The sequence below is a fragment of the Nematocida homosporus genome (genome assembly GCF_024244095.1).
Source record: "Nematocida homosporus strain JUm1504 chromosome Unknown 4546, whole genome shotgun sequence".
NCBI classification, from domain to species: domain Eukaryota; kingdom Fungi; phylum Microsporidia; genus Nematocida; species Nematocida homosporus.
In genome coordinates, this window is record NW_026250673.1 from 29,406 (window position 1) to 45,980 (window position 16,575).

Below are 16,575 nucleotides of genomic sequence, written 5' to 3' on the forward strand. Positions count from 1 at the left end.
ATCATTCAGCCGCCCCCTTTATCATATCATCATCACGTGATTCAATACTCTGGGCTGATACAGCAATTGCTAATGTTGTATCTGCCGGCCGGTAGACACCAATAAATGCGCTTGCCAACTCATACATGTTTTCTCTTAAGCTCACAACCAGAAACTGGCAGTCATTAGCTCGGGAAGCAATGAACCGTCCCACTACGCCAACATTCTTATAGTCCAACGCGGCATCTACCTCATCCATTACATAGAAACTACTAGGCCGCAGAGCATGTAAAGCAAAGATTAAAGATAGGGAAGAAAGTGTTCGCTCCCCACCACTTAGGTGTGATACTCGCTTCCAACTCTTTCGTGGCGGCATAACACTCATGGCCACTCCTTCAGAAAATGGATCAGCATAGTCCACGGGATCGAGCTCGGCTGTTCCACCCAGGGTCAAGCTATTATAAATCGTACGCAACTCAGTATTCACTTGATGCAAACCCTGTAGAAACTCAGAGACGCGTTTTTCCTTAAGCTGACTTACTTCGGCACTAGCTATTTCCGCCGCTCTATTACTAGCCTCAGCAGCTGAACCAGCAGTTTCGGCCGTAGCTCGGGCTGTTTCAAATTCTAAGTATGCTCTTATATGCCCTTCCATCTCGGCATCATTGCTAGCCAGTTCTTCTTCGGTAAATTCAGCTGCTTGTCCTCTTTTAGACCGAGTTGCGTTAGAATTACCCTCACAATTCTCTTCGTTATCACTTAAGATTTGCTCGGCACTTTGGTTTTGATTTTGATTGTTTTCATTTAGTTGGGCTCCTAAATTCTCCCAGTACGTTCCCAGTCTTTCTTGTAAAATACTTAGTCGGGCCTCAATTCGCTTCTTCTTCTCGATGGCCATTTGGCGTTGTTTCTGGGCTTCGGCTTCACTTTCTAGTGCTGTGACTCTTTGAGTTTCGGCGGTTTCTAGGGCGGCATCGGCCTCTTCGCGGTCTTTGGCCGCTAGTCTTTTGGCCTTCTCAGTGGCAGTTGCTTGTTCCAGGGCTTCGCGCATAGATCGTTCGGTGCGGGCAAGAGTCTTCTCTTCTTCGGCGGCTGGAATAGGCTCGGGCTCAATAGTTGTCTGGGCGGCGTTAAGGGCTTCTTCAATGGACTTAAGATCGGGTACACGCGGCATATCTTGGGCTAGTTTAGTATTGCGCTCTTCTAGGGCTGTGGCTTGGGCGGTAGCTCCAGCGGCTCGGGCCACGGCCTCGCGGTAGCCTGCTCCCATACAGGCAGATACGGCTGCTTCTGCGGCTGCTCGCTTCTGCTCGGCCTTGGCTTCGGCCTTTTCGAGAGCAAGCACTTCACTCATGGCCTTTTTAAGATCTTGCTGGCTGAGCTTAGGGTTCGTTTGGGGTTCTTTAGTAAGCCGGTCTAGCTCCTTCTCTAACTCGGCCACTAGAGCTTGAGCACCGGCAGCTGCTTTTTCAGCGGCTTGGTACGTGGCTACTCTTTCTTCTGCTCGTTCTAGAGCTGCCTCGACTAGAGCTAGGCCGTCTTTGGCTTCAGTTACAGCCACTTCGGCCTCTGGGATAGATCCTTGGGGCTTCTTGACTCGACAACCACTTAACTCGGCCTTTCTAACGGCTCCGCCACTCATTAGCCCACTACGGTCAATGAGCCGGCCGCATAGACTGACTACTCGTGGCCTATCTGGGGCAAAGGCCCGTTTCATGGCTTCTTCGGGAGTTTTAACCAGCAAGGTCTCTCCAATTACAAAGTAGAAGGCCGGAAGAACTTTAGGCTCTGCAGTAATTTGATCAATTAAACGAACGCCATCCTTACGAGGCCGAATAGGTGCTATCTTATCCAGGACAATAATAGTATGTCGGCCAAGGCCTTGGTTGCGCAGGGCATCAAGAACTAGTTCGGCGGACTTAGTAGTTTCAACTACTAAATGGTTGAGAGATCCACGGGCTGAGGCGCCTAGTGCCAAAGCATACTTATCAGGAATCGATCCTAGATCTCTAAGTCGTCCCAGAAATCCCTTGATTCGAGATAAAGACGATAGGGCACCAGATGCAGCCGCCGATTCGGCATCGCGTTGTAGGTCCTGGAGGACAACTTGGCGGCGCTGTAGCTCGGCTAAAGTGGCTTCTCGATCCGATCGGACTTCTTGGAGTTTTTGCTGGGCGCGTTTAGCCTTATCCGCGTTGAAGGACTTGGCTGAGGATTTGGCTTGTTCAATGGCTAGGGGAATTTCTTGGAGTCGGGCCTGTCTTCTTTGTTGGGTGCCTTCCATGGCCTCCACTTCCCGGGTTCTTTTTCGGGCCTTTTCTCGAGCAGCTTGTAATCGCGTGATAACAGATAAAAGGTCCTGTTCGGCAGCAGATAATGTATTGGAAAGTTCAGTGGGTACTCGAGCCTTTTCTATTTCTTGGCTGGCAGTGGCAACTACTTGTTGGGCTGCTTTGATTTGGAGTAAGTTAGCTGCTATCTCAGAGTTGGCCGTCTCTATTTGGGCGGTGGCTTCTTTAGCCAGGCGTTGCTGGGTAGCTAGTTCAGTGGTTAGGCTTTGGATCTTTTGTTGCTGCATCTCGCGCCGGCTGACTTTACGACGGTACTGTAAGTCTGCTGTCTCATAGGCCCGTTTGGCAGACAAGTAAGCTGTTTCTTCTAATCGGGCTTTGTTCTGGGCTAATTCATGGGCAGCCGCTGATTGTTCGGCTATTTCGCGGGCTTGATTAGCTTGGGCTGTTAAGTTTTGGATTTCACTATTAAGTTGGACTAGCTGTGCGCTAGCAGCTTGAATGGTAGTAGCTGATTGGGCTTCAATTTGTATGGCTGTAACCAAGTGCTGTTTTAAGTAGGATTTGTGCTTAGTAATGGCCAAGAGACTGGTAGCAGCACGAGATTCAGCATGTTCTAAGGCCCGGCCAGCAAACTTAGCTTCAGCCTGAACTAAACTATTGGCTTCCACTACGGCATTAAGCCGTAATTCAGCCTCTTTAATTCTTTCAATGTAAGAGGTCGTCCCAATAGCCTCTTCTAAGTACTCAACTAGCCCGGGTGTTTCTGGTGTACCTTTAGGCTTCATATGGGCAATACTCTCTATTTCACCTTGCAGAACCATAAACCGATTATTGACTAAATCAAGACTATAAGACTTAAGAGTGGTTGTTAAGACTTCTAAAGTAACTGTCTTATCATTCAAAGTATAAGTGCTTTTACCTTTGCTAGTTACTTCTCGCTTAATACTTAGATTAGGCGAAGCAAAATCAATCTGAACCGAAGCAAACTCCGCAGATGGTGGCCCAGAATGAATTAAATCTTCAGATTTAGAATGTCGTAATCGCTTTGCTCTAAATCCCAGCACAAACAGAACCGCATCAATCACATTACTCTTCCCCGATCCATTTGGACCTACAATAGCATTAAACCCCGCACAGAATGGCCCAATAACATGTTTTCCTTTGTAGCTCTTAAAGTTCTCGACAGTAATACTATAGATAGTAAGCCTATTCTCACGTAACATGCAAAAAATTAAACAGGCTGGTTATTAATTGCGATTGCTTTGGTATTAGATTGAGTTAGGTTGAGTTGGTATTGGGTTTGTGTTGGGTTAGGTTAGGTTTGGGTTATTTTAGATTATATTAACTGGTATAAACACTAATTTATTGGGTTTGAATTTGTTGATATTTAGTCATTGTCTGTTATAGTCACTTTAGGTTATTGGGCTATGTACTGATTGCTATGAGCTAATCATTGATAGTTGATAGCCAATTAATAAGTAACTGGTCAATAAAGTCGATCTGTATTTCAATATGTGCGCTTGATATGCATTTGATTCGGTTAGTATTCAGTTAGTATACCTTCTACCAACTCAATACCAAACTCAAACTCAATACCAAACTTAACACAAACTTAACACAATACCAACTTAATTGGTCACTTAGTAGCAACTAGGCTGGTGGGAAGTAGGCTCCATACAACACGGCATAGGCGAAACCAAAGAGAACATACCCGAGAATAAGCAATTGGCCTAAAACAGAGCCACTTAAGAAAAGATCAGCTAACTCCCAATAAATCACCGGATTGAAAGATACAAAGCGAAAGTGCATGTTCATATGAATAAAGAAGATGGATAAAAGTATCTGGAATAACAACAAAGCATACAAGAACAGAGTGGTGGCTTTAAATGGAGTCAAGTAAAACCGCCACTTCAATCCCTCCTTCTTCTTAGCCTTCTGTATCTCTTTGACCTCCCGCCGGACGCCTAAGCCTAGAACCAAGGATGAAAGCATAACAAAAGGCAGCCCAACTATTAGGTTCGGAATGTTCTTCGTATCCCGATAAAACCGCAAGAACCCCTGGTCCCAATGCCTATCCTGAATATAAGAATAGGGCAAAGTCCAGCCAATACTCTTAAACCGTGCCCACCACCAGTACCCCTGAATGCCTCCAAATACTAACCCAATACTTACAGCCAGTCCTATCCCTTTCATCCAGGCCGCCTTTAACCAGCAGTTCAGTAGGACTAAAGGTCCCAGTAAAAATCCATTCGATCGGGTAGCAGCCGCTCCCATCAGTCCTAAACTCCCCCAGCCGTACTCATTACTCAGTATACCCAGTATGCCCCAAAGACATAGTGCTGCAAATAAGGCCTCAGTATACAACGCCGAGTAAAGAACCGAACATGGATTAAAAGCAAACAACCACAAAGCCATCTTCGCTTTCTCCGCCCCAAAGTACCGCCAACTCAATCGAAACAAAGCTTCAGCTGCCAGCCATCCACTCACATTACTCACCACTACCCCGCAGGTACTTAACTCCCAACCAGTCGCCCAATGCACCGCCTGCATTAACCAAGGCAGTAAAGGAAAGAAAGCCGTCGCCCGTTCTCCGATATACCCATGTTTAGCTATCTCCCAAAAGTACACTCCATCCCAGCGCAACAAAAACGACCCCCAGCCTGAATCACCCAACAACCGATCTGAAAAATCATGATGGGGCACAGCCCAAGCCGACAGTCCAGCCAGCCCCATAATTACCACCCGAGAAACACCCCAGACTTTGATTGGCACTAATAACATTCCTAATCAGAAAAAAAGCCCAAAAAGCGTCCTCGACGGGTCTCGAACCCGCAACCTTTGCCTTAGGAAGGCAACGCTCTGCCATTGAGCTACGAAGACCACTCTTTTCCCCACTTACCTCCACCCCCCCTATCCCAATACCAACCCAATACTAACCCCATCTAAACACACTTCCACTCCGTCGGCATAAGTTACCCGGCTTTTTTTTAGCCATGGATAAAGGCCTCGCACATAGTCACATTACTGGCTTAGGCATAGATAGAACATTAAGTCCAATTGAAGGTTCTGGTCTCTACGGTATGGAATTGGCCCGTCAAGCGGCCTCTCTTTTTGCCGATCTAATTACAGCTAAGAAAACAGCTGGGTCTATTCTATTGATTACTGGTCCATCTGGAGCGGGCAAAACTGCTTTGGCCGTTGGTCTTTCGCGCGAGTTAGGCACTCGAGTGCCTTTTGTACGTATGTCCGGTAGTGAGCTCTTCTCAGCCGAGATCAAAACCACCGAATTGTTACAACAGGCCTTACGCCGTGCCACTCTTCTCCGGATTCGTGAGATAAAGAGTGTTTATGAAGGAGAAGTCACTGATATTCAAGTGGAGGAGAGAGAAGACCCACTAAATAACTACCGTAAAACAGTAGCCCGTATTGACTTACGTTTAAAATCAGCTAAAGGTAGCCAACTAGTCTCTTTAGACCCAATTTCATCCCAGGAGATAGCTAAACAGCGCATTACAGTTGGTGATGTTGTGCATGTTGAAACTGCTTCTGGAGCCATTAAGAAACTAGGCCGGTGTGATGCTTATGCCTCTGAGTTTGATATTGAAAGTACTAAGTATGTTCCTTTGCCTAAAGGTGATGTTTTAACTAGGAAAGAAACCTTACAGGAGATGTCCCTTCATGAAATAGATGCGGCCAATGCATTCCCACGGGGTACAGATGCTAAAGCAATTCTAGGGGCAGTAGCACGAGGCAGGCGGTTTGAAGTGCCAGCTCGAGTGCGAGAGGAGGTTAATGCCCGAGTAGCTAAGCAAATAGTTAGTGGTGCCGCTGAAATTACACCTGGTTTATTGTTTATTGACGAGTGCCATAGTTTAGATGAAGCATCTTTAGGATTCTTAGTTGGTGCGGCTGGAAGTTCATCTAGTCCAGCCATTGTTTTGGCTACCAACCGAGAGCTAAATACTTTACCTGCTTCTTTAAGACGGACGGCTCTATCAGTTCCAGTTAGTGCCGCTAGTCCGGAAGTCATGCCGGCTATTATTAGGGCCCGAGGTAAATCGGCGGGACTAGATGTCTCTGAGTCCGTAGTGGATACTTTAAGTAGTTTGGCCCAAAGTACTTCCCTAAGACATGCCCTAAGTATTATGGCCCTGGCTGCTCTTGAAGGCTCCCTTACCCCAGAGACCATAACAGCTACCAGCCAGGTTTTCTCTGCTCCTTCTCAATAACTCCATTGCAAATTCACCAACCTACTGCATACTTAATAAACACGTATTACTACTTGATATTTGTTGCTTGTATAACTACCCAGCTCATATCTACACATGTTATTATTTCTACTAACTCAATACTAACCTAATGCTTTGCTGGGACTTGAGTAAACACTAATGGCTAAGACTGATCTTTATTAGCTAATCCTTGGTCGAGGTTTGGGTTTTGATCGGGGTATGGTGGGGTCGATGATTATTAGGTTAGAGAATGGTTCTGGGGCTTGGCGTTTGGTAGAATCTTTCGGAATAGTCCAATAGAGATTACGGGCTGTGATGGAAAAGTTGAATAAGCCTTTGCCGGGGTTGGGGGTGATAAGTAAGTTAAGGTTGCTGGATGGTTTGTAGAGAGCAGTCAGTTGGTTGTTGAATTGGGTTAATTGTTGGTAGAAGTTAGCTAGTTGTTTGTCATTTTCAAGTAGTTGTTGATATAAATTAATCGATTGGCTGGAGAATTCAACTAGATGTTGGTAGAACTTAATCGGTTGGTCGTAAAACTTAATTAGTTGCTGCCTAAGAAAGACAATGTCATTAATGGTGTAGTTGCTCGGAATACCACCTATATTCACAGTCTGGACAGTCACGGACTGTTTAAGGCCAAAGAATGCATAGGATAATAAAACATCAACAGTCAAGCTTACTGATGTAGTTAAGAGTTTGTCTTTCTTATCGGAGGAATGGGGTTGGAGGTATCCATCAAGGTTTAGAACATAAACCCTCGGGCAGTTAGTACGTTTTTTGTGTTGATTTGGAAAGTTAGTGTGAACGAATAGATAAGCACAAGTTGGGAGATCTTTGCCTTTCGCAGTTCTGCCTCCTAAGCTAACAATACTGTCCTTTTGGTAGTCTAGATTTAACATGAGGGTGAATCGGTCTCTCCAGTTGACATCGTTAAGAAAGTCTATCTTGTCCATTAAGGGGCGAACTAGGCCTAGTTTGGTTATTGATAAGTGGGTTACTAGTGGCCAAATGAATTTCTGTATATCTGATGTGAGATTGTCGAGAAACAACTCGACAATGTATCGCGACTCTTCGATCTTCTCGATCTGGTCTCGGAACTGGCTTTGTAAATCAACATCATTGAATGATAGCACAGAAAATGGACAAGGTGTATACTCCAAAGTGATAGTAAGCTTAAAAGGGCTCTTCGTAGCATTCGACCCTGGGGTTTCGAACAGTGTTAGGAGCTGGGCTAGGACTAACAAACCGGCCGGGCCGCGAGGATTCAATATCTCAACCCTATCCGCATCGAGTGTGATTTGACTGAACTTCTTTAAGACATCTAGTAACTTCATCAATTCATTCTCTTTCCAATCAAGGTCCAGAAAAACCGAATAGTCATCTTCCGGCCCAGTACCAGATAGTCCGTACTTATTGGATTGATTAGCTCTGTTGATATCAAACATCCTCCAAACAGGATGGGTTTCTTCTTCTAATACGTACTTGACCCCGCCGCTTATAAACTTCCGAAGAAGCGTTTCTTGCTCTGAGTCTAACTTAAGTGTACAATCCTTTTGATTCAACTCGGGCAGTTTAAGTTCACGCTTATCAAAAAATGACATTTGTTCTTCAATCGGTTTTGGTTCCTGATCGAAAATGAGAGCACGGGGTATAGGACTTAAGCAATGATTGGTTTTGTAGAACGTGGAAATAGAGTAGATTGTGCTGTCTTTTAGGTGAAGTGTGTTGTTTATGTCAGGCTTATTTGTTTGGGAGGTGTTTAGTCGGGCTGGTAAGATGGATGGTTGTGAGTTTATGAACTTGGGATCAATCGCTTTTCGGGCCTTCATTTCTTTATGTCTATTGGGTTGAGTTAGCATGCGGCAGATCATCCGGTATAACATGCCTATAATTGTGGGTCTACTACCTGTTATCACCTCGTCTGCTTCTGTAGCCGTACCGTCTATAATTGCTTTGGCCTTATCTAGCATTGCCATCTCATCATTAGATACTCTTTTTTCTATCTCTTTGTCCGACTTTAGGAGTAGTTCGGTTAGTGTTGTATGATCTCCCTTTTTCGACAATTGCTCTAGTTCTTCTTCTTCTTTCTTAGCCTCTTTGCCCCGCTTGTTTAGTGCTTTGGAATCGTAACGTTCGGCTAGTTTAATTAGTTTGGTTTCAATCGTGGCTATCTCTTCTTCTAGGTATGCTGGTATTCGCTTGAGTTTGTTAGCCTGTAATTGTGTTTCTAGAATCAATAGGTCAGTCTTAATGGCATTCAGTCGTTTTACTAGGGTTACTATCTCACTCATTTGAGTCAAGTTCTCGTTGTCTATATTCTCTCCATTGATACAGCTCTTTAAGTAGTCTAGTGGCTTCTGGACTATTATTGATGCACTTTTCTGTATCAATACTTCTCTGACTATTAGAGATGGCGAACGGTTTGTTATACGTTTGTAAAGCATCATAATTGGGCCGAAGCACCCACGAATAATTCGACTTAGACTCAGTTGTTTAGAACCCTCTTGTTCCTTGGCTTTAGCAGTGTATTGGATTAGATTGTGCTCCTTGATTAGGGCTATTCGTTTCTCATGAATTATATGCAAGTTAAGCAAAGGTACAATCATATCTACTATTCTATTAGCTTGTTGTATCGCATGGGCGTCTCTATACACACCGACGTCTTCTGAACCACTACATGCACTACACCAAACATAACACAATACAATAACCAAGCAAACCGCTCGATAAACCTGCAAAGAGTATTCATTTAACCTTTTGTTCATTGTACAATTTGCTATCACACACTTTATTTATAAGCCACAACCAATCAATATCAAAAGTATTCAAATCGTATTCTGTAAATCAATTTATTGTAAGTGCAAGCCCCAATAATAGCCTAATAATAAACACCAACCCAATGCTAACCCAATAATAACCCAATAATAAACACCAACCCAACACAAACCCAGCACATCTTAACTAACCCTATACTATCCCTATAGGAATTCCTTGTATTGAGTATCGATTCTTTTGTTAGATAAACATGGTTGTGTCAAAATAGGATGACGTCATTAGATATGTAAATTAAATTGGATAAAGCTAGTAGTACTAGGCAGTGGTGCCTGTTGTATGTCCATAGGTCACACAGTATTCATATGAAAGGCCTATTGAACCTTAAAATGGCGTATGACAGCTATTTGTTTACATGTCAATTTATATTGAATGTAACGATCAATTTCCAAAGCTTAAATAGAGAGCGTTTTGAATAAATGACGATAGTTTATGACTGACCTTACCAAGAAACAACTGTGCTGATTAGGATGTACTGCATAGCCTGCCAGTGCTCAAGTTAGTATTGAATAGCAGCCGTCTGATACTACTACCTTAAGTCAATTCAAGCCCATCTCAATATAAATCACCCCACCCCACTTCACATCGCCTTAATTTAACTTAACTCAATCTAATATTAAATTCAATACAGACCTTAACTTTTATTTAAAGGGAAGACTTAGGTTTTACTTTAACTTTAACTTTTACTTTTACTTTTACTTTGACTAAATCTAAATCTAAATCTAAAACCAATCCGTTCCGTTTTGCGATACTAAAGAAGAGATTAACAAATTTTTATGCGTTGCTGTCTCTGTGGAGGAATATCCTTAGCCAATCAGAGTATGTGCGGGCCTTGTGGAGCTAGAGAACTCCCTAATTTAGCCATTCAGCTGAAAAGAAGTGTAGACCGGTGTAGCACGTGTCTGCGATATAGTATGCCGCCTAGTTCTTGGGTAGCTTTGCGTTTTGAAGGCCCAGAGATGCTAGCTTATCTCTTACGGGCTGTAGCCGAGTTGAATAAGCTTTCTTTGGTTGATGCTCGCTTTATTCATGCAGAATCACACTCTAAACGTTTGCATGTAGCTGTGCAGATAGATAGATCAGGAGAGTTAGGAGCACCGTATACAGAGGAAGTACTTCTAGAATGGAAGATCATTGGGAAGCACTGTTTAGATTGTGCTCGAGCGGCTTCTAATCAGACTTGGTCTTCGGTTGTGCAACTAAGACAGAAGGCTAGTGGGAAGAAGACTTTACTAGGCCTAGAAGCAGCAGTAGTTAAGGCTGGACTGCATACTGAGACTACTGATATTAAAGGTGTAGCTGATGGAATAGACTTCTTCTTTAAAGGAAGAACTCCGGCCTTGCGTTTAGTGCGGTTTTTAGAGGGTATAGTGCCTTGTCGGTTGAAGATATCGGAGCAATTGGTTAAGATGGATAAGAAATCAAATGATAGTAGATACAAGTTTGCCTACTCAGTAGAAGTGCCTGGACTGGACGAGGATGATTTGATTTTGCTACCGGAAGAGGCTGGGAAGGATTTAGGATGCTTAAGAGTGACGGCTGTCTTGCGGGTAGGACGATCGGTGGTTTTAGCTGATGCCAATGGCCGAGTGGTAGAAATGGGCAAGGAAGGGTACTTTCGCTGGGCTCGTGATATTAAAGTAGTTTCTCTGGGGTCAAAGGCGGTGGAAATGGAAGTAGTCGAGGTAGAAAGATCGAGTGCATGGCGGGATGAAAGAAACGGACTGGCTTATGGAGCCAATCGGATGACTGAAGTTGTGGTCGTACGGCCTAATGGCGAATTAGCTGATGCTCGGACATACGTAACTAATTTAAGACCGGGAGAAGTAGTATTGGCCCATGACTTAAGCACATTACACACGGAGGAAGATTTAGCGGCGGTTTTTGTGTTGAAACGGGCAGAACTTGGCAGTTGGCGATTATACCGGCGTTCGACTGCACCTGTTCCCTCACCAGCTCCTAAGATTTCTCCTAAGGCCGCCAAAAGAGCTAGGGCCAAGCTAGCTGCAGCTGCTACTCGGGAGGCAGTGATTTCTAGCTTAGATAATCTTCGTATCTCACCAACCCAATAAACAACAAGATAGTACTTAGGTTTTATTTAGACTAGATTGAGTTAGTATTGCGATGTATTGGGTTGGGTTGAGTTAGTATTGAGTTAGTAGATGTCATATCTACGTGATGAAATATATTCGACATTCAATATACTCCTATTAGATAGCATTCAAGTCTGCTGATCATTTAGATGGTTGGAGTAATATGAGTGAAGTAGTAAGAAATCAAGATTGTGATTGAGCCAATTATAGCTTAATTCTAATCAGAACCTCATACACTATTTAAAACACCTAACAACGAATTAAGCCAACCCAGCCCAAATACTAACATAACCCAACCCAAATACTAACACCACTCTGTAACTCTACTTAGTACCATAGTAATGCATGATAAACAGGATGAAACTGGGCGGGGCTGGTCGGCGATGCGAATTAGTGGGTGGTTGCACAGGTGGGCCAATTAAATCAAACTACCAATTAACCAGTCGGTCTTGATGAAAAAGATGTGTCTTGATAATAATACTATCTGAAAATCGAGCAAATTAATGACTATTAGTCCAAGTAATGATTCTGTGACAGGGAACAAGGCGTTTTAGAAGGTGTTTTATCTAAGTTTTGGCAAATCAGAATATTGGTCCACCAAATATAAATAGTTTTATCTATCCTAGGATAACAACAATGACAGAGATAAGCTCATTTGAGGGAGTGCTAGGAATATTTACACCGCGTAGCATAAACTATGAGGACGTGCATTTAGATGAAAAAGTTAAGGCTATGCTAAGCCTTGGGCTGGGTGCAGAGATGTGTGTGTTTGGAAACTATATGCGAATTGTTAACCTTGCGTTTGTTTTTAGTATTTACCTATATCAAAACATTGTGCTTTTTCTGGACTATGCGGTAGATGGGTTGAAATCAATGGGCAATGATACGTCTTTAAAAATTGCCGCTTTTATAACGAAAGATACGCTGCATAAGACTATAGTATTATTTATTTGTGGGCTTATTCTGGCGGGTCTAGCTATTGTATTGGTTAAATTCTTCTTTAAGCTAGGTGTCTTTATTGGCTGCCTCTTCTTGCTTTCGTTTGGGCCGGTGCGCGGAATGCTGGAACATGTAGGTTTAACAAGTGGTGTGATACAGTTTATCGCTGCGTTTATCTTGTCATTGGTGCTAGTGCGGTTTTTGGAAGGGAGAGTGCTTAAGTTTGCCTTTATTGCTCTCTTTGCAACGGTTGGGGTTTCCTTAATCATGCTGGGACTTAATCAGCTACACAACTTTAACTTCATCCTTTGCTATCAGATACTGCGAATTACACCACTAATTCCAGCCGAGCCTGTTTATAACCATGAAACATTGTACATGGGTGTTTCAATCTTAATGTCTAGTTTCGTTCAGTTCTTTATTTGTTCTTCCAAATAAGGAAGATAATGAGAAATCAAATTGGCTGTTAGAAATGGAAGTCGATTTGCTCGCATCAGCGACTGTTAAAGACTGTTTATAGTGAATAAAGTTACTTTTATTGGGTTGGTCCTGGATTTAGCGCCGACAGAGATAGACTTAATTGATCAATAGAAAATCATCTAAACTAACAAACAGTTGATAACGAAGTGGATCAATGATTGATAAGGAGAGGCCAAACAATTAGACACACGATTCGTTATCCAGAATGGACCTATGATCAGATTAAAGCTATAAATAGCAGTGCTAGCAAAGCATTATGAAGGGATCAAGAAAGTCTAAGATTATAATCACCGGGTCTGCTGTTTTATTCAGCGGTTTATTTACTACCATTGTAGCAGAAGGCCCAGCCGAAACTGCCCCAGGCAGCGCACCCGAGACTGTGGCTCCAGCAATTAAAGAAGACGTGACAGCCGGAGGGGGAGCAGCTGGTAGAGAGGGTTTTTCTATGGAAGAAGATGTTCAACGGGCCGTCAAGGCGGAAAACCCAACTACTACATCAGGCAGCTCAGCCGACGCATCAAGTAAATCAGGTGGCCCGGATGCTGTGATAACCAACAGTAGCAGCATCGAAGAGATCAAAGCTGACATTGCCAAGAAACTTGATGAAACTAAAGAGGCCGTATCCAAGAATGTGGATAAGCTGCAATTCAAGATCAAACCACAACAAACTCCCGACCACATGGAGGCAACTACCGAAGGAGATAGTCGTGTAACCACGGCTTTCAAATCACTCCTGTCCTATATTCCAGGATCTAGCTACTTTATGGGTAGTTCCTCACCAGCCGAGCCAAAGAAAGGTGAGGAAGAAGGTGAGGCTAAAACCGAGACCCCAGGTGAGAAAGAAGGTGAGGCTAAAACCGAGACCCCAGGTGAGAAAGAAGGTGAGGCTAAAACCGAGGCCTCAGGTGAGATTAAACCCGTAAGTCAAGGTGAGGCTAAGCCCGTAGGCCAAAGTGAGACCCAAACCGAGGCCTCAGGTGAGATTAAACCCGTAGGCCAAGGTGAGGCTAAGCCCGTAGGCCAAAGTGAGACCCAAACCGAGGCCTCAGGTGAGATTAAGCCCGTAGGTCAAGGTGAGGCTAAGCCCGTAGGCCAAAGTGAGACCCAAACCGAGGCCTCAGGTGAGATTAAGCCCGTAGGTCAAGGTGAGGCTAAGCCCGTAGGCCAAAGTGAGACCCAAACCGAGGCCCCAGGTGAGAAAGAAGGTGAGGCTAAGACCGAAAGCCAAGCTGAGAAAGAAGGTGAGATTAAACCCGTAGGCCAAAGTGAGACCCAAACCGAGGCCTCAGGTGAGATTAAGCCCGTAGGTCAAGGTGAGAAACAAGCTGAGGTCAAAGGTATGAGCAAAGAGGACAAGCGTGCTGCCCAGCAGGATCTACAGAAAACAATACGCACACAGGCTGGGTTTGTTGGGGCACTTGGCCCTAGCGGATCCGCCAAAAAGAAGGCAGACAAGAAAAGGAAGGAAAGAGAGGCCAGAAAGGAACTAGCAGACACCCAACACACACAGGCTGGGTTTGTTGGGGCATTTGATGAGAACGAGCCAACCCAAAGTAGCAAAGAGGATAAAGCAGTAGGTCCTTCTTCAGATGAAGGTGCTGGTGGTTCACAAGAAGCGCCAAAGCCGGAGGGTCGCAGTGATACAGCCGTTCAAACTTCACAAGAATCAGCGAATCAACCCAGTCAAGAAGAACTAATCCGAAATTATATGGAGACAACAGGTAAAACAGAAGAGGAAGCTAAAGTAGCCGTAGGGACGACCTTGACTCTTCTGAACAAGCCAGCACAAGCCCCACAACAAGCGGCGGAGGAACCGTCGGCTTTAAATCCTTCAGCATCGCAGAGTGCACCAGCAAAGGAAAAGCAAGACTAACTTCAGATCCTAGATCGCATTACTTAGCAAACTAAACCAAGGATTCCTTCTACCCAAAAGAGCAGTAGTGAGTAAGAAGTGCCCAAACCACGCATCAGCCCAAATAACTAGCCCAAACAGCAAGTTAGATAGCGGGCTAGATGACAGACACAAGGAAGACAGATAGATTTGATTGGCAGAAGATCTTTCAACCGTATAAATAAACACCTTCTTCTCAAATAAGCTCTCTAACTAACTGGTTTCTTATCTCTTTTCTCAGTTAGAGATAAGACAGAGTACCATTTTTTTCTAAATGAACCAAGAACTCCTCCATCTCTTAAATGAAACCCAAGAATTACTAAATACACCAACTACGTCAGACAAAGACGAAATTCAAAGTAAGATCGCAGCATTATATCTTTATATAAGCGAAGAGAAGAGTGATAAACTTGATGAAATAATTGAAAAGTACAATGAATTGGTAGATAAGGCCAAACAATTTGGCATCAAGCGAATCAAAAAACATCGCCCAAAAGAGGTCATTCAAGAGAAAGAAGAACTGAAGGAACGCAAGACAAAGCAAAGCAAAGAAGAGGCCGAGAAATTGGCCATGAAGATTCTGGAGAAGAGCAAAACCCTTAAAGAGAAGTCTGAATCCTTTGGCAATATGGTTGAGATAAGCAAAGATGTCTTAGAAAAGGTGTCGCATAGTGTGCGCAAGAATGTTACGCAGGTTCAAAAGGGCGTTAATGCTCTTGAAACAAAGCCGTGGTGGTCCTTTGGCACTTTAGATATTATAACTACTATTGGGTTTGTTATTGCTATCTTTATTATTATGTACGTCTTCATTCGGGCGTCCTAGCTAGTCAATGCGTGGCTACGTAATAAAGCTAATAAAGTTTGGCCTTGCTAAGTTTATCGGTTGCGTGTATCACTTAATTACTGCTTTTATTCACACCAGACCGCTTCACCATACATCATGCCAAGCTATGCCGACCACTTCATTCCACCTACACGAATGTCTAACACAATACAAGTGCTTAGATGATATTTAGAGGAATAAAGAAGAAGGTCGGTGGGTTTGCCAGAGGAAGTCTTGGAGGTATGCATCAGGGCCATGGATGGAAACGGTTGATAGTAAAGAGCCAAAGGATAGTTCGTGCTTCGTTAGGTCTTTGAAAGTTAAGGCTTGAATGGCTGGACTTTTGATGGCTTTAGTTAGTTGCATAACAAAGAGATCAATGGGAAAGATATTGAGGCGGTGGTTGAAGTTGGCGGAATGGGAAGACTCGCCTAATAAGCTTGTACTGATAAGAGTAACATTGTCGGGTAGTTGTGAAGCGTCCACCAAACTATCAGCTTGGCAAGTATCAGCAATAAACAAGACCTTGCCCAAACGACGGACTGATTGTAAGCGAATTAGTGCCTTAGTAATGTCTTCACGATAAAAGTAGCTGCGGTTGCAGTACTTGATAAACCCATCACCGCCATGGCCAGTTATATAGATTAGCAAATTGGTTTGAGCATCGGCGCCTAAAAGTACTTCATCCTCACCAGCAATCAAGTTCAAAATATCATAATACGATTGGTCCCGTCTTTTAGGCGTATAGTCTTTGGTAGGTTCTAAAGACTCATCGCCCACCCAGAGTTGCTCTGAAGGATTTCGGCGATTGGCTAGAATGTCCTCCTTCATAAAGATGGCAATGTCCTTGGGTGAGTAGCCATTTCGCTCCAGTAAACTCTGTAGGGCCAAAACATTAGCAAAGTGGCGATAGTTCTCGTATTGCCACGAACAGCAGATCAAAATAGCTTTGTTTGCCGCGGATACAGCTGATAGTAAGAGCAATAAACCTAGCCATCTATTTGTTTGCATTTAT

At 43.7% G+C, this 16,575-nt stretch overlaps 9 protein-coding genes across 9 annotated transcripts; 5 read left to right on the forward strand and 4 right to left on the reverse strand.

Moving 5' to 3' along the window:
* Position 1: 1 nt before the first annotated feature.
* On the reverse strand, positions 2 to 3,496 carry NEHOM01_1348 (structural maintenance of chromosome 4; the record flags this gene model as incomplete). The annotated part of the gene is made up of 1 exon (XM_051490226.1): positions 2 to 3,496. One exon carries the CDS (start codon positions 3,494 to 3,496, stop codon positions 2 to 4), a length of 3,495 nt encoding a protein of 1,164 aa, XP_051346186.1.
* A 427-nt stretch (positions 3,497 to 3,923) lies between these two features.
* On the reverse strand, positions 3,924 to 5,054 carry NEHOM01_1349 (GPI mannosyltransferase 2; the record flags this gene model as incomplete). Its single annotated transcript, XM_051490227.1, has 1 exon — positions 3,924 to 5,054. The coding sequence occupies one exon, from the start codon at positions 5,052 to 5,054 to the stop codon at positions 3,924 to 3,926; it is 1,131 nt and encodes a 376-aa protein (XP_051346187.1).
* Positions 5,055 to 5,266: 212 nt separating this feature from the next.
* On the forward strand, positions 5,267 to 6,502 carry NEHOM01_1350 (RuvB-like protein 1; the record flags this gene model as incomplete). Its single annotated transcript, XM_051490228.1, has 1 exon — positions 5,267 to 6,502. One exon carries the CDS (start codon positions 5,267 to 5,269, stop codon positions 6,500 to 6,502), a length of 1,236 nt encoding a protein of 411 aa, XP_051346188.1.
* A 179-nt stretch (positions 6,503 to 6,681) lies between these two features.
* Positions 6,682 to 9,267, reverse strand: NEHOM01_1351 (uncharacterized protein; the record flags this gene model as incomplete). The annotated part of the gene is made up of 1 exon (XM_051490229.1): positions 6,682 to 9,267. One exon carries the CDS (start codon positions 9,265 to 9,267, stop codon positions 6,682 to 6,684), a length of 2,586 nt encoding a protein of 861 aa, XP_051346189.1.
* Positions 9,268 to 10,110: 843 nt separating this feature from the next.
* On the forward strand, positions 10,111 to 11,406 carry NEHOM01_1352 (60S ribosomal export protein NMD3; the record flags this gene model as incomplete). The annotated part of the gene is made up of 1 exon (XM_051490230.1): positions 10,111 to 11,406. The coding sequence occupies one exon, from the start codon at positions 10,111 to 10,113 to the stop codon at positions 11,404 to 11,406; it is 1,296 nt and encodes a 431-aa protein (XP_051346190.1).
* Positions 11,407 to 12,063: 657 nt separating this feature from the next.
* NEHOM01_1353 (uncharacterized protein) lies at positions 12,064 to 12,804 on the forward strand (the record flags this gene model as incomplete). Its single annotated transcript, XM_051490231.1, has 1 exon — positions 12,064 to 12,804. One exon carries the CDS (start codon positions 12,064 to 12,066, stop codon positions 12,802 to 12,804), a length of 741 nt encoding a protein of 246 aa, XP_051346191.1.
* Positions 12,805 to 13,102: 298 nt separating this feature from the next.
* Positions 13,103 to 14,719, forward strand: NEHOM01_1354 (uncharacterized protein; the record flags this gene model as incomplete). The annotated part of the gene is made up of 1 exon (XM_051490232.1): positions 13,103 to 14,719. One exon carries the CDS (start codon positions 13,103 to 13,105, stop codon positions 14,717 to 14,719), a length of 1,617 nt encoding a protein of 538 aa, XP_051346192.1.
* Positions 14,720 to 15,011: 292 nt separating this feature from the next.
* On the forward strand, positions 15,012 to 15,560 carry NEHOM01_1355 (uncharacterized protein; the record flags this gene model as incomplete). The annotated part of the gene is made up of 1 exon (XM_051490233.1): positions 15,012 to 15,560. One exon carries the CDS (start codon positions 15,012 to 15,014, stop codon positions 15,558 to 15,560), a length of 549 nt encoding a protein of 182 aa, XP_051346193.1.
* A 189-nt stretch (positions 15,561 to 15,749) lies between these two features.
* Positions 15,750 to 16,571, reverse strand: NEHOM01_1356 (GPI-anchor transamidase subunit K; the record flags this gene model as incomplete). The annotated part of the gene is made up of 1 exon (XM_051490234.1): positions 15,750 to 16,571. One exon carries the CDS (start codon positions 16,569 to 16,571, stop codon positions 15,750 to 15,752), a length of 822 nt encoding a protein of 273 aa, XP_051346194.1.
* Between the last annotated feature and the right edge of the window lie 4 nt (positions 16,572 to 16,575).